Below are 14,038 nucleotides of genomic sequence, written 5' to 3'. Positions count from 1 at the left end.
CGGCAGCTAAGGGGGTCCTGCCCAGGACCGGGTCCCCTTGACGGGTCCTGGTTGGAGTCCTGTGGTCTTGGTCCACGCCACCAGGGGAGGGTATGTTGAGGTGGGCTTCCTTTTGGGAGTTTGGGGTGTGTCTGGAAGAGCTGGGAGGGCGCTGTGTGGGTGGGACCAAGCTGAGGGCTGATCTTCGTCCCTGGGGTGGCCGGTGGGAGCCGTGGGAGGCGCAGGATGGTCCAGGAGAGGAGCCAGGAGGCCGTGGTAGGGGTTTGGGGGGCGTGCGAGAGGGGTGTGGCCTCACAGTACCCCTCCGACCTACAGCTGGAGAAAGTCCTCCAGCAGGGAGACATCAGTGAGTGCTGTGAGCCCTACATGGTGATGAAGGAGGCAGACGCAGCCAAGGTGAGCAGCGTGCCAGGCACACCTGGGGGGGTCAGGTGCATGGCTCGCCTGGGGGTGTCAGGTGCACGGCTCGCCTGGGGGGGTCAGGTGCAGGGCTCACCTGGGGGGGTCAGGTGCCTGGCTAGCCTGGGGGGCAGGTTCCTGGCTCGCCTGGGGGGGTCAGGTGCATTGCACGCCTGGGGGGCAGGTGCATGGCACGCCTGGGGGGCAGGTGCCTGGCTCGCCTGGGGGGGTCAGGTGCATGGCTCGCCTGGGGGGGCAGGTGCAGGGCACGCCTGGGGGGCAGGTGCATGGCACGCCTGGGGGGCAGGTTCCTGGCACGCCTGGGGGGCAGGTGCCTGGCTCGCCTGGGGGGCAGGTGCATGGCATGCCTGGGGGGCACGCCTGGGGGGCAGGTTCCTGGCTCGCCTGGGAGGCAGGTTCCTGGCACGCCTGGGGGGCAGGTGCCTGGCTCGCCTTGGGGGGCAGGTGCAGGGCACGCCTGGGGGGCAGGTGCCTGGCTCGCCTTGGGGGCAGGTGCAGGGCACGCCTGGGGGGGCAGGTGCATGGCACGCCTGGGGGGCAGGTGCATGGCACGCCTGGGGGGCAGGTTCCTGGCACGCCTGGGGGGCAGGTGCCTGGCACGCCTGGGGGGCAGGTGCAGGGCACGCCTGGGGGGCAGGTGCCTGGCTCGCCTGGGGGGCAGGTGCTCCCCAGACCTCCCCACTCCCGACACCAAGTGCAGGGTGCCTGGCACTTGCCCACAGAACAAGGAGAAGCTGGAGAAGCTGCGGCTGGCAGCCGAGCAGTTCTGCACTCGCCTGGGTCGCTACCGGATGCCCTTCGCGTGGACGGCCGTGCACCTGGCCAACATCGTCAACAGTGCGGGCCAGTCCGACCGTGACTCGGACTCGGAGGGCGGTGAGGCGACCCAGCGACCCCCGGGGGGCTGCTGCGGGGAGGCGAGACGCGCCCCCCTTTCCAGCCGGCCGGCCTCCGTCTCTCCCTTGGGGCGACACCATCCACCAGCTCCCCTAATGTCCCCCACGTGTACCGCCTCCCCCGACCAGAGCGCCGCCCGGCCTGGACCGACCGCCGCCGCCGGGCCCCGCAGGAGCGCACGACGGGCGCGGACGACACCTGCAGCTTCTCGGGCTTCCGGCCTGCCACGCTCACCGTCACCAACTTCTTCAAGCAGGTGCTAGGCGGGCAGGCGTGGGGGGTGCGGAGGGGAGTGTGTGTGTGCCGGGGACCCCCACCCCAGCCTCCTGGCTCCTGCTCATGGTGAGGGGGTTGGGGTGCCGATCCCAACCCACACAGGAGGCTGAGCGACTCAGCGACGAAGACCTCTTCAAGTTCCTGGCTGACATGCGACGCCCATCTTCCCTGCTGAGGCGCCTGCGGCCCGTGACAGGTGCGACCCAGTCCGTGGGGCCGAAGGCTGGTCAGAGTCACACAGTCACTCCCCCAGCAAGGATCCCGAAAGAGGCAAATGTCGGAGGTGGGGTGGCGGGGGTCCCCAAGTGCAGAGCAGGGGCGAGTGTGGGGGCAAGGGAGCCGCCAGGGCGTCCTGTGTGACGGCCCCAGCAGGTGCACACACCCACCCCTCCCCACGCAGCCCAGCTGAAAATCGACATCTCCCCGGCGCCTGAGAACCCACACTTCTGCCTGTCCCCGGAGCTGCTGCACGTGAAGCCCTACCCGGACCCCCGGGGCCGGCCCACCAGGGAGATCCTGGAGTTCCCGGCGAAGGAGGTGTACGCCCCGCACACCTGCTACAGGTACACACAGGCCGGGACACTGCCTAACTCGGCTTTATTGTCTGTGGGTGGGGTGGGAGGGGACGCGTCCCAGGCTCTGCCCCTTCCTTCCTGTGTTAACCTCCTCTCTGTGCACCGGCTGGAAACGGGGCGCCCTGACCCCCAGCCACTTCTGCTGGCCGGCTGGGTGCCCGCCTGCCCGGCGTGCCAGGAGAGCTTCCTGCACCCCCACGCGGCGCACGGCCGTGCCAAGTGCTTGAGCGCCACCTGCTGTATACACACATCTTCTGTGCTTCCCAGCGTGGATGGCTGGCCAGCTCAGGCTGGCAGCGCCGCTGCGGGCAGCCTGCGGGGTGGGGAGAAGCGGAGATGGGGTTCAGCCCAGGCCCCCGAGGAGGAGGGTTCATCCTTGAACCCAGTGGTCGCCAGGTCCACCCGGCACCCCCGCCCTGCCCCAGCCAGTGCACCTGTGCTGGATCTGCCGCAGCGAGCGCTGCTGCGCCGCCATCTCTTGCCGCTGCCGCTGCAAGTGGCCGGCCAGGGCCCACACCATGTGGCTCTGCTTGTCCGCGTGCACCTGCGCAGGGGTCAGGGCGGCCACCTGAAGCTACAGTCCTGGCTCTGTTGGCCTCCTCTGCCCTACCCCGACCTCGGGGCTGCCTTTGATGTCCGCGGGGCCTGGCCAGGCACCCTCCCACCCCGCCCCCACCACACTTTCTGCCCTCAATTTCCCCATCTGAACAAATGGGAATGGGACAGACCTGGGGAAAGTTAGAGACATGGGTGGTATGCGTGACCCCAGGGCAGAGAGCCACAATGCAGGGGGCCATACGGGTGCTGGGGCAGGCATGGAGCCCTCAGGGCATTGCTAGATATCCCAGGGAGTCCATCAGCACGTATTGAGCGCCTGCTGTGTGCACCACTGCCATGCTAATGTGCGATGGGTCCCTGGCTGTCCCAGGAGGTACCAGTGAAGGGCTGTGACTTCCCGGTGGGGAGCCTGGGGGTGGGGACAGGGACTGGTCCCACACAGGGTCTCACTCCCTCGTACCTTCAAGGCCTCGAGTTCCTGGTGTTGGGCCTGACCCAGCCGGGCACCCAGCAGCTTCCCCTCCAGACGCCAGACACTGTCCCTGAGCGACCGCTGTCCCTGGGCCAGCTCCGCCAGCTCTTGGGCCGTGGCTTCTGCCTGTAGCTGCAGGGCGACTCCTTCCGTCTGCCCGGAAGAGAGAGAGAGATGCAGTTTTTGTTTACAACCCAGGGTGCCCGGGCAGTCTGCTACCCCATGGAGGGGCAGAAGGCGGGATCCCACGTGCGCCCCTGGAGCCCTGCTCACCTGCACCTGCTTCAGGCTGGCCCGAAGCTCCTGGGCTGCTGCCCGGCCCCAGCTCACATCCCGTCGCAGCAGCTGCAGTGTGTGGCCGTAGAGCCCCAGGTTACGCCCAGCCTCTGTCAGCTGTGTGTCCGTAGCCTTGTAGACGCCGTTGAGGGCCTGGCCCAGCTGCAGGGCCCCATGGAACAGGAGGGTCAACTCCTCGCCCTGGGCTGGCTCCTCCGGGCCGCCCGTGGGGATTGGGGGTGTTGGGCGGGCCAGCGCTGCCAGGGCCCAGAGCAGACACAGAGCGGGCGTGATCATGACTGGGGTTGGTCGGATGCAGGCAGCCTCCCGCAGTGCCGCAGCTACCGCCTTTTATGGCTGCAGCGGGTGGCTAACCCCCCTCGGTTGGCCAGCGGCCAAGCAGCCGCCCAGAGTTACGCAAGGGCCTGGTGGTGGCAAGGGGTTGCATCAATGCTGGTGGGCAGGCAGGCCACGCTCGGATCATGCTGGCTGCAGCCTGGAGCCTGCCCTGCCTTGTGGGGGTGGCTGGGAGGAAGGGACATGGGCTCCCAGGCCTCCCCTCCGCTCCCCTCCCCTATGGGGTTGACAGTGAGGCGTGCTGAGCGACCCTGCCCGTGAGCTGCAGGCACAAGGCTTACTTGGTGCCGAGGGGGTGCTGGGGTCCAAGACATGCCCCTTGCTTGCCCTTGGATGACCCTGCATGGGGCCCTCTGTCACCCTCCCTGGGGAGTGGGTGTGATGGGGGAAGGGGGAACTCACTGCCTGTCAGGAGAGCCAGCGCTCAGCATGCAGTAGGTGCCAGCTGAGTGTTCCGTGCTGTCCCCGCCACCCACAGGAACCTCCTGTACGTATACCCGCACAGCCTCAACTTCAGCAGCCGCCAGGGCTCCGTGCGCAACCTCGCCGTGCGGCTGCAGTACATGGCGGGCGAGGACCCCAGCCAGGCCCTGCCGGTGGGTGATGAATCCGCCCCCTCCCTCCCTGCCCGGTGCTGGGGGTGGGCTGGGGTGGGGGCCAGGCCTCGGGGCACAGGCACTCAGTGTCCGCGGGGGTCCCCCCGCCCCAACCCAGGTCATCTTCGGCAAGTCCAGCTGCAGTGAGTTCACGCGGGAGGCCTTCACCGCCGTGGTGTACCACAACAAGTACGGAGTGGCCGGGTGGCAGGTCCCAGTGCGCGAGGGTGTGGCAGTGCGCGGGAGGATTGGAGGGTCTGGCATGGCTGCGAACACGCCCCCCGGGGCTCCCACCCCTCTCCTATCTGAGATCCAAGTTTCAGCTCCACTTCCAATCCCAACGTCCGGCTCATACGCGGCCCGGGAGGCAGCAGGGGGCGGACAGGGGGCCGGGCCCCGTGGGGGACCCGCATGGGGAACCCCCGGCCCTGGCTTTGGTGAACAATCGGGCAGCAGATGGAAGGTTCTGTGTCTGCCTTTCACATTTTAAAAAAAAATGAAAAGAAAAAAAAAGTTGTTTTCTGGTTTTGAGAACTCCACGCATTACGCGGCCTTGAGAATATGCGTGAGACATTAACAGGCTGCACAGCCGTGCACCAATGTCCAAATTCTTTTGCCCCAAAATACGTGTGATGTTGGACGCTCTTGCCCGAGCCATTGCTCACGCGTGTGTAAGGGGAGACGAGGCACTGAGGGAGGCTGAGGGCTCCCCACCACCCCACACCGACATAAAGGACGCATGAGGAGGATACCCCCACACACGTACCCTGCCCCCTCCAGGTCCCCCGAGTTTTACGAGGAGTTTAAGCTGCGGCTCCCGGCCTGCCTGACCGAGAACCACCACCTACTATTCACTTTTTACCATGTCAGCTGCCAGCCGCGGCCCGGCACGGCGCTGGAGACGCCTATAGGCTTTACCGTGAGCCACCCTGCGCCCACAGCCCCTGCCTGTCCACCCACCCGCTTGCCTGTCTGCCCGCCCGTCCTCCCGTCCACCTACCCAGCCAGTGCTGACCCAACCTCACCCCTCCGCAGTGGGTACCCCTGCTGCAGCATGGGCGCCTGCGGACCGGCCCCCTCTGCCTGCCCGTGGCCGTGGACCAGCCCCCGCCCAGCTACTCCGTGCTCACGCCTGACGTATGTGCTCACCCCACCCCCTGGTCCCTCGTCCTGGGCGTGTGTGTTTCTTTCTGTTGCCTCTACGCTGCCATCCGTCCCTGCCTGGCCCTGTCACTCTCGTCCCCCTTACGGTTCCCTGGGGACTGTGGCCGTCCCATCACCCCACCCTCTCAACTCTTGCCCCATTGGCACCTGCTGCCCTCCCCCGTGCCGGGCACCCCGAGCTATCTCTCAGTTTCCCCACTCCTCACTGTCCCCCTGCAGCATCTCCCTTCTCCGCTGACCGCTCCTTCCCCCAACAATGGCAGGGGTTCAGTCCCCTGTCACTAGGCTGGGGGACGTGGGGGCGGGGTGTCCAGCTGTCCCGCCAGGCTGTGCCATGCTGAGCCTACAGTGTCGCAATGGCCCGTGGTGGCCTGATCCCACGGTGGTGGGAGGAGGGGAGGGGTGGCCAGAAGGTGCCCAGGCCCCCACCCCATGGCTGCCTCTCACAGGTGGCGCTGCCGGGCATGCGCTGGGTGGATGGTCACAAGGGCGTGTTCAGCGTGGAGCTCACAGCCATGTCCTCGGTACATCCCCAGGTACGGGGTGGGACCTCTGCTCTCCCCATCACACACACACACACACACACACACACGTGTCCGGGGTTGGGCAACCTGCCCTGCTGGCCAGGGAGGGAGGGCTGCTCTCTGGCTGACCGTGGAGGTGACTCCAGTCACCTGGGGCTTTATGGAGAGGTGAGGAGCTGCTGCTGACTCAGGCCAGGCTGGACTCGACGCCCACACCTGCCTCAGCCCACTTCTGCTTGCCCAGGACCCCCACCTGGACAAGTTCTTCACCCTGGTGCACGTCCTGGAGGAAGGGGCCTTCCCGTTCCGGCTCAAGGACGCGGTGTTGAGCGAGGGCACCGTGGAGCAGGAGCTGCGGGCCAGCCTGGCCACCCTGCGCCTGGCCAGCCCCGAGCCCCTGGTGGCTTTCTCCCACCATGTGCTGGACAAGCTTGTGCGCCTGGTCGTGCAGCCCCCCATCATTGGCGGCCAGATGGGTGAGCACCCCCACCCCCACAGCAACCTGTGCCCTACACGCTGGGTCCTGCGTGTTCGTTCCTCCATTCTGGAAGATGGCCACCCCTCCCAACCCCCTCTGACCCTAAAGTTCTGTGATCCCATGACCTGCCTCGGACAACACCTGCTCTTCCTCCGGAAGGTGGGGGTGGAGCAGGTGCAAGGCCTTGACCTCCAGCTCTGCCCGGCAGTGAACCTGGGCCGTGGGGTCTTTGAAGCCATGGCCCACGTGGTCAGCCTGGTCCACCGGAGCCTGGAGTCGGTGCAGGACGCCCACGGCCACTGCCCGCTGCTGGCTGCCTATGTCCACTACGCCTTTCGCCTCCCTGGCACCGAGCCCAGCCTTCCGGGCGGTGAGTGGTGCTGGGAAACCCTGGGAGACAGGAAAAAGGGGGTCACTTGGAAGAGAGATTCTTTCACCCTATTTCTGTCCCCTTCCTCAGGGAGTGGGCGCTGGCCGCTTGACTGGCAGGTGACCTGTGCCGATCGGCACGCATCCATGGAGCAGAAACTCTAGCCAAGTTGCCCTGCCCCCTGGCTAACTCCTTACCAACCAATTTGACCCCTTCAGTCCAAGTAGAGAGGAAACGGTGACCGGTTGTCCCCCCGTGTGTCATGGGGACAGGTGTCCAGCGCAGCAACCATTAACACAGTGATCTCAGGGGAGGTGCAGCCAGGGTAGCCCGCTGGGCATGGGCAAAGGCAGCTGACCCTCCACCCTCACTCCGCAGGAGCCGTGCAGGCCACCACGCTTGCCCGGGGCTCCGGCCGCCCGGCCAGCCTCTACCTGGCCCGCTCCAAGAGCATCAGTAACAGTAACCCCGACCTGGCCGGGCCCCCAGGCTCGGTGGACGACGAGGTCTCCCGCATCCTGGCCAACAAGGTAGGCCACGCGGGGCAGGGGCCTTCCAAGGGGGAAGCCGGGAAGTCAGACTTGGGGCTGACCCCTCGTCCCCACTGAGTAGCCCCCGGGATGGGCGGAAGCGCTGGGGTGTCAGGAACTTGGCCCGGCGGCACAAAGCGTGGGCTTCGGGCCAGATGCTGGTGAGCACACGTGTGTGTGCGTGGTGAGCACCCGTGCACCCACGCAGGCACGCACGCACGCACAGTGCATGCAGGGTAAGCGGTCCATGGTGATACAGCTGCACACACGCTTGTCACCCCACACATGAACACGGGCGGGCGTACGCACCCATTTCGGGCCACAGCACTGTGGCCGCACAGGCGCATACGTGGCCTCTGCTGCGTGTGTGTGCAGGCGCACAGGCCCATGACGCCCCTACGGGCTGGCGGGCGGCACCCATCCCTGATGGCTCACGTGGCCTCCTCAACCCCTGGGGATACCCACCCCACCCTGCTATGTCTCCAGGGTGTCGACCGCTCCCACTCCTGGGTGAATTCCGCCTACGCTCCGGGAGGCAACAAGGCGGTGCTGCGGCGGGCGCCCCCTCACTGCGGGGCTGAGCCCAGACAGGTGCCCCGCCACTGCCTGTCCCCGCACGTGTGTGACACCACCATGGCATGGATGGCATGATCACCCCCTCCCTGGCCACCACCCACTAACCTAGGGGGACTGCCTGCAGGAGGCGGCAGCTCCCTCCTGTGTCTGCGGGAAACACTTGGAGTTCTCGTTAGCCAGATGGGGGGTCACCAGGACGGAATGCAAATGGAATGCCGATGAGATGCAGATCTCATCACCTATAACCTCACTGCCCTGCATGGCCTGGCCCTACCCACACACCTCCCTTTAATTGCCGTGTGTGTTTGGGGGAGGGGAAATCTCTCCTGGGTCCCCTGGGCTCTCTGCACAAACCGACAGACCCAGGTTCGAGTCCTGGGCGTGCTACAGGTTGAGCCTTTAGACCAATCGGCCACTGGGTTTTCAGACATGGGCCCCTCACCAGGGTACAGAACCCAGAGGAGGGCCCTGGCACGGCTGACGGCCATGGTCAAGGCCCTGGAGGCTAGACTGCACCGCCTCTCCCTGACCAGCACCCCTACTCACACCCATTTCCCAGATGGGGCAACAGAGGCCCCATCAGCACCTCAAGGGGCCGTGAGCTCTGCCTCTCGTCCTCGTCTACACTGACCTGCCCCCACAGCACCCGCTCTGTCCTGCCGGGTCTCCCATCCTGGCTTCAGGCATTCATCCCTTCATTTGTTCACACCCCCACGGGGTGACCTTGCCACGCCCCTGTCCACTGCCTCCCCTCCACCACCCGCACCTCCCCGCACCTGTGCGTTAACGGAAAGATGTGTCCTTGCTTGTCCAGGCTGCCCAGTTGCATTGCCCACCACCACCACACACACACACACACACACTGTGGCCCTCGCCGGCACCCAGGGCCCACGTCTGTTGTCACAATCTGCTTTCTGTCATGGTCACGAGACACCCAAGACCGGGGCTACTTTCGAATGACAGGTCACTGGTCCGTCGGGCTCACGGGTCCTGGTGCCAGCGTCCCGCCAGGGCCCCGGCTGCTTGGGCACGCACATGACAGCATCCAGCCGCCAGCCAAGGGTAGCTGGCAGTCTCTGTTCTAAGTCTGCCTTCCTCTACCACCTGCGCCCGGGCTCACGCCTGCTGCGTCCATGCGGGCGCCTCTCTCTGTCTCATTCACTCTGTCGCCACCATCCCATTCTCTTCACCCCATCCCATCCTAGGCCACGGACCGGGCCTCCTCGTACCTCGAGGCCACCTCTTCCTCCTCTTCCTCCTCCTTGGCCTCGTGTGCCAACCAGCCAAGACCCACTGCGCACAAGGTAGTCAGGTGGGGAGAGGGGAGCTCCGCCCTCAGCCAGGGTCCCGGAGCTCTTGCCCCTGCCCCAGGCCCCCTTCCCATGCAGAGCCCAGGAAAGGGGCACACAGACCCCACGGCCCCCACTCTGCTCCTTCCTGCATGGCTGGCCACCTCCTGCCACTCTAACCCCAGGCCCCCTTCCCTGGGCATGTGCACCAGAAAGTGGTGGGGTGGGGCGGTAGGGGCGCGTGTTCCGGGTGAGCGACCGTGGCCGTGGCCCCTGCCCACAGCTGCTGCACGAGGAGCTGGCCCTGCAGTGGGTGGTGAGCGGCAGTGCAGTGCGGGAGGCTGTGCTACACAACGCCTGGTTCTTCTTCAAGCTCATGGTGAGTCACCTTCCCGGGGGAGACCCCCACCAGAGACCCCCACAGAGGAACCAGTGGCACGAATGAGGGTCTCTCTAAAGAGCGACTATGCCCCCTTTAGAGAAGCCCCTACCCAGAGCTGCCACCCCACCACCTTGCAAGCAGGGTGTGACAGCCCCTCCCTCTGACCCAGTCCACTTGCCAGCTTAAGCCCCTCCCATGGGTGGGGCTCCTCAAGCTCCACCCTCTGGCCATAAACCACACCCACAGGGCCCTTAAGCTCCACCCATCATCCTCAAGCCCCACCCTCCTGCTGTAAGCCACACCCACACGGCCCTCAAGCCCCACCCTCCTGCTGTAAGTCACACCCACATGGCCCTCAAGCCCCACCCTCCTGCTGTAAGCCACACCCACACGGCTCTCACACCCCACCCATCGTCCTCAGGCCCCGCCTTCTCTCCCCAGGTGAAGAGCATGGCCCTGCACCTGCTGCTGGGCCAGCGGCTGGACACTCCTCGAAAGCTGCGCTTCCCAGGGCGCTTCCTGGATGACATCAAGTCCCTGGTGGGCTCGGTGGGCCTGGAGGTCATCACACGGGCGCACAAGGTCAGGAGTTCGTGGGGGTCCCCCCCCAGAAGGCACGTGCAGGGACCTGCAGTGGGGTCTCAGGGATGGGGGATTAGGAAGTGGACCCCCCAGGAGGTGCCCTGGATGGGGGGTGGGGCAGTGGACCCCCCAGAAGGCACCAGGCAGGGACGTGCTGACCCGGCCTGGGGGGCCTCACTGGCCTCCCGCCTCCAGGGCCCTGACTCGGGCTGTAGCTGTGCCACATCTTCAGGGAACAGTCTGGAACCTTCTGGGAAGTTCCTCCGTTTACTGTCCGTCCTCCCACCTCATTCCCAGAGGCCTGGTACTGTGAAGGTGCCAGCTGAACACTTGTTAGGGGATCACGGAGATCCTGAGAAAGTCTGATTTGACCCAAGGGTTGGGGGGGACCTGATCTCTGAGCATGCTCAGACTGCAGCCTCCCTGCCCCATCCTGCCTGGCTCGCGGTGCAGTGCCAAGGCTCCGTTCCCACCCTCAAGCCCCTGGAGTGTGATCACAAGAGGCCTTGGAGCCGCAGCGGAAGCTGGGAGACGGCCCTCCCCAGAGTGGGCAAGTTCTTAGACGGAGCTGCTGAGCCCCAGTGTGCTGCTTGGGGCGTCGAGGGGACCCCGGGGCCCAGGGCAGGGAGTGTCTGGCCTTAGTGGGCGCTGGCCGGCCATCATGGGGGCCTGGCCTGGCACAGTGCTGTGGCCCTGGTAGGGGTCTGGCCGGGTACAGTGTCGGGCGTCTGGTGGGGGCCCCGCTGGTGCAGTGCTGCAGCTGACCGGCCCTGTGTCCTCCAGGACACCGAGCTGGCAGAGCGCCTCAACGCCAGCCTGGCCTTCTTCCTGAGTGACCTCCTGTCCCTGGCTGACCGTGGCTTCGTCTTCCACCTGGTCCGCGGTCACTACAAGCAGGTGCGATTGTGGCTTTTGGGTGGCAGGCAGAGTAGCAGCTGTGGCTCTGGAGTGCTGGTTGTGGCTACGTTGTTGATGGGCATGGCTGTGGGCTCTGGGCAGTGTGCGTCATCACCAGGTGGGTGGTAGGTGTGGTCTCCAGCTGGCGCACTTGGCCATTGGTGCCGGGGGCGGTGGGTGGCCAGCGGCAGGTGGACCCAGTGGGCGTGGTAAGTGCCGGGGGGGGGGGGGTGCGGGGTGGAACCAGGCCCACCACACCCCTGACACGCCCCACCTCTGGCAGGTGGCCGCCCGGCTGCAGTCCGCCGCGAACCCCACAGCGCTGCTGAGCCTGCGCATGGATTTCACCCGCATCCTGTGCAGCCACGAGCACTACGTGACCCTCAACCTGCCCTGCTGCCCCCTGTCGCCGCCCGCCTCGCCCTCCCCCTCCGTGTCCTCCACCGCCTCCCAGGTGGGCTGCTACCTCTGACCCTTCACCCCCGACCCACCTTTCCCAGATACGCGAGGGTCAGCTTCTTCCTAATGGCGTCCGAGGCTGCCAACCTCCGCCGTCGACTTCGGACGCCATAGCCTGTTGCTCAGCGGATTCTCAGTGCTCCCGCACAGGCACCTCCAGAGGCAAGGCGTCAGCCATGACCCCTCATCTCTGACCCTTGACCTCTGACACCCCACAGAGCTCCACCTTCTCCAGCCAGGCCCCGGACCCCAAGGTGACCCTCATGTTCGAGCTAAGCGGGCCGTTCCGGCAGCAGCACTTCCTGGCTGGGCTCCTGCTGACCGAGCTGGCATTGGCCCTCGATCCTGAGGCCGAGGCGTGAGTCCAGAGCCGGTCCTGGGGGGGCTGCAGGCTGCAGGGTGGGGTCCCTCCCAGCCCCCGACTCCACCCCCAGCCCCCAGTGTCAGGCAGGTACGTCCAGGGCCCAGGTGCCCTGTGCCTGAGTGCCCTCCTGCTGCCCCAGGGCACCGTTACTGCACAAGAAAGCCATCAGCGCCATGCACAGCCTGCTCTGCAGCCACGACACGGACCCCCGCTACACGGACCCCACCGTGAAGGCCCGCGTGGCCGAGCTGTACCTGCCTCTGCTGTCGCTTGCCCGGGACACGTTACCACGCCTACATGACTTTGCCGGTCAGTGGGTCCCGTTGGGCAGCACAGAGCTAAGGGGTTGGGTCAGGTTCAAGTTGGGCTGTGTGTGTCTGGGGGTCGGAAGCGGGGTCCTCTAGCCAGGCCCACTCCCTAAAGTCTCAGATCAGTCACTTGCCAAGCGAGGAGTGGGTGGATGCGTTTGGAGGAAATCCTCCGTCATTCTCTCTTGATTTTTCCCCCCTGCTTCCCTCCTGCCTGGTTTGCTCTCTCTTCTCTCCTGGGACTCTACTCGCACGTATGTTAGCCCTGGGCACGCGCCGCGCGTGTGTCTGTCTCCAGCCGTTTCCCTTCTGTTGGCTGTCTGGGCTTCACGCTGGGAGAGTTCTCCGTCCTTGTGGGTTCGCGCGGGTGCAGCGTGCCTTCAGCTCACCCCGCGGGTGGAAGCGCATGACCACAGATAGTGTACGTTGTATTCCACTGATTCTGATGTCTGAGGTTTTTGTGTGTTTTGCTTCTTTGCGGTCCCGGCTCCACCTTGACCCGTTTTAACCCTTCTCCCCGTCCCGTCATAAGCTCCTCCTTCACTCGCTTTAACCTTCAGACGATTGCCTATCAGCCTCTATTTCCTCTTCCTCGCACGTTTTTCTAGCATCGTCACTTATCCCGTAGTTTCATCTTACTGTTTTCCTGGACACCCGTGCACTGCACGGAAGCCCGGTCCATCTCTCCCCAGCGGGGACATGCCAGGGCTGGACAGGCCGACTCAGAGATCCGTAGGATCGTAGATTGGGGGAGCAGACGATGGAGGCTCCTGCATCGAGCCGCCGTGGGGCTGAACTGAACAGTCACAGTGCCTAGTATGAAATGCTAGCAGGTGCTTGACGCACACCTGCGAGAACCCCGCTGAGCTGTGTGTGTGTGTGCACACGCATGTGCCCAGAGCTGAGCCAGTCACAGTGGCCGGACCCAGAGCGGCCCGAGCCACGGTGGGCTCGACCAGGTATCACACACCGTCTGTGTTACCTCTGTATGAACCGGAGACCAGCGTGCTCCAGGAACAATCAAAGCATCAGAACTGCAGGGACGGGCTGCAGCCGGAGCCTCATCCTTCCGCCCTGCTCCCTCCCTGCAGAGGGCCCTGGCCAGCGCTCCAGGCTGGCGTCCATGCTCGACTCAGACACGGACAGTGAGGGGGACTTCGGAGGGAGCATCAACCCCTCTGTGGCCATGGCCATCGCGGGCGGCCCGCTGGCCCCCGGCTCGCGCAGCAGCATCTCCCAGGGGCCACCCACGGTGAGTCGGTCCCCTCAGCCCCACCCCATTCTCCGCCAGTGGGGAGAGAGAAGCCACATCCTCAGATGCCTTGGCCTGGAGTCATCACGAGTCAGCGGAATGGAAGTGTCGGAGCCGGGACTCAAACCCGGGGCCCTCCCGTCCGGGATGTAGATGTCCCAGGCGGCAGCCAAGATGCTGTCCTGGACGCCTGCCCCAGCCAACAGTTCTTAAAATATATATATATTTTACTTGAAAGTCAGAATTACAGAGAGAGAGAAAGAGAGATTTTCCAGTTGCTGGTTCACTCCCCAAGTGTCCACCACAGCCGGAGCTGAGCCGATCCGAAGCCAAGAGCCTCTTCCGTGTCTCCCACGCGGGAGCAGGGTCCCAAGGCTCTGGGCCATCCTCCTCTGCTTTCCCAGGCCACAGGCAGGAAGCTGGGTGGGAAGTGGAG

General features: G+C 65.5%; 3 protein-coding genes across 3 annotated transcripts in view; 1 reads left to right on the top strand and 2 right to left on the bottom strand.

Annotated features, from left to right (window-relative positions):
* DOCK6 (dedicator of cytokinesis 6) overlaps positions 1-14,038 on the top strand; it is a 32,389-nt gene that overhangs the window by 9,320 nt on the left and 9,031 nt on the right. Inside the window, 22 exon segments of the mRNA XM_058658047.1 lie at positions 316-396; positions 1,143-1,296; positions 1,446-1,573; positions 1,696-1,789; positions 1,994-2,156; positions 4,310-4,427; positions 4,546-4,616; positions 5,208-5,346; positions 5,463-5,564; positions 6,041-6,127; positions 6,360-6,591; positions 6,802-6,963; positions 7,342-7,493; positions 7,980-8,084; positions 9,275-9,373; positions 9,642-9,737; positions 10,182-10,322; positions 11,106-11,219; positions 11,503-11,673; positions 11,897-12,036; positions 12,182-12,351; positions 13,442-13,602. Of these exon segments, the coding sequence (XP_058514030.1) occupies positions 316-396; positions 1,143-1,296; positions 1,446-1,573; positions 1,696-1,789; positions 1,994-2,156; positions 4,310-4,427; positions 4,546-4,616; positions 5,208-5,346; positions 5,463-5,564; positions 6,041-6,127; positions 6,360-6,591; positions 6,802-6,963; positions 7,342-7,493; positions 7,980-8,084; positions 9,275-9,373; positions 9,642-9,737; positions 10,182-10,322; positions 11,106-11,219; positions 11,503-11,673; positions 11,897-12,036; positions 12,182-12,351; positions 13,442-13,602 (2,880 nt within the window).
* The window catches only part of TSPAN16 (tetraspanin 16), a 37,909-nt gene that overhangs the window by 21,326 nt on the left and 2,545 nt on the right, over positions 1-14,038 (bottom strand). The window lies entirely within an intron of this gene.
* On the bottom strand, positions 2,539-3,786 carry ANGPTL8 (angiopoietin like 8). The gene is made up of 3 exons (XM_036498033.2): positions 3,472-3,786; positions 3,187-3,351; positions 2,539-2,712 (listed from the first exon to the last, which is right to left on the bottom strand). The coding sequence occupies exons 1-3, from the start codon at positions 3,769-3,771 to the stop codon at positions 2,539-2,541; spliced, it is 639 nt and encodes a 212-aa protein (XP_036353926.2). The 5' UTR covers positions 3,772-3,786.

The sequence above is a fragment of the Ochotona princeps genome, chromosome 33, assembly GCF_030435755.1.
Source record: "Ochotona princeps isolate mOchPri1 chromosome 33, mOchPri1.hap1, whole genome shotgun sequence".
Lineage (NCBI taxonomy): Eukaryota > Metazoa > Chordata > Mammalia > Lagomorpha > Ochotonidae > Ochotona > Ochotona princeps.
This window is presented reverse-complemented; position numbering and strand designations above follow the sequence as displayed.

Coding starts and splice junctions, on each gene's coding strand:
- ANGPTL8 (XM_036498033.2), bottom strand. CDS start 3,771: ATGATCACGCCCGCTCTGTGTCTGCTCTGGGCCCTGGCAGCGCTGGCC. Junction 3,352..3,471: donor CCAGCCTGAAGCAGGTGCAG/GTGAGCAGGGCT, acceptor TCTTCCGGGCAG/ACGGAAGGAGTCGCCCTGCA. Junction 2,713..3,186: donor AGGAACTCGAGGCCTTGAAG/GTACGAGGGAGT, acceptor ACCCCTGCGCAG/GTGCACGCGGACAAGCAGAG.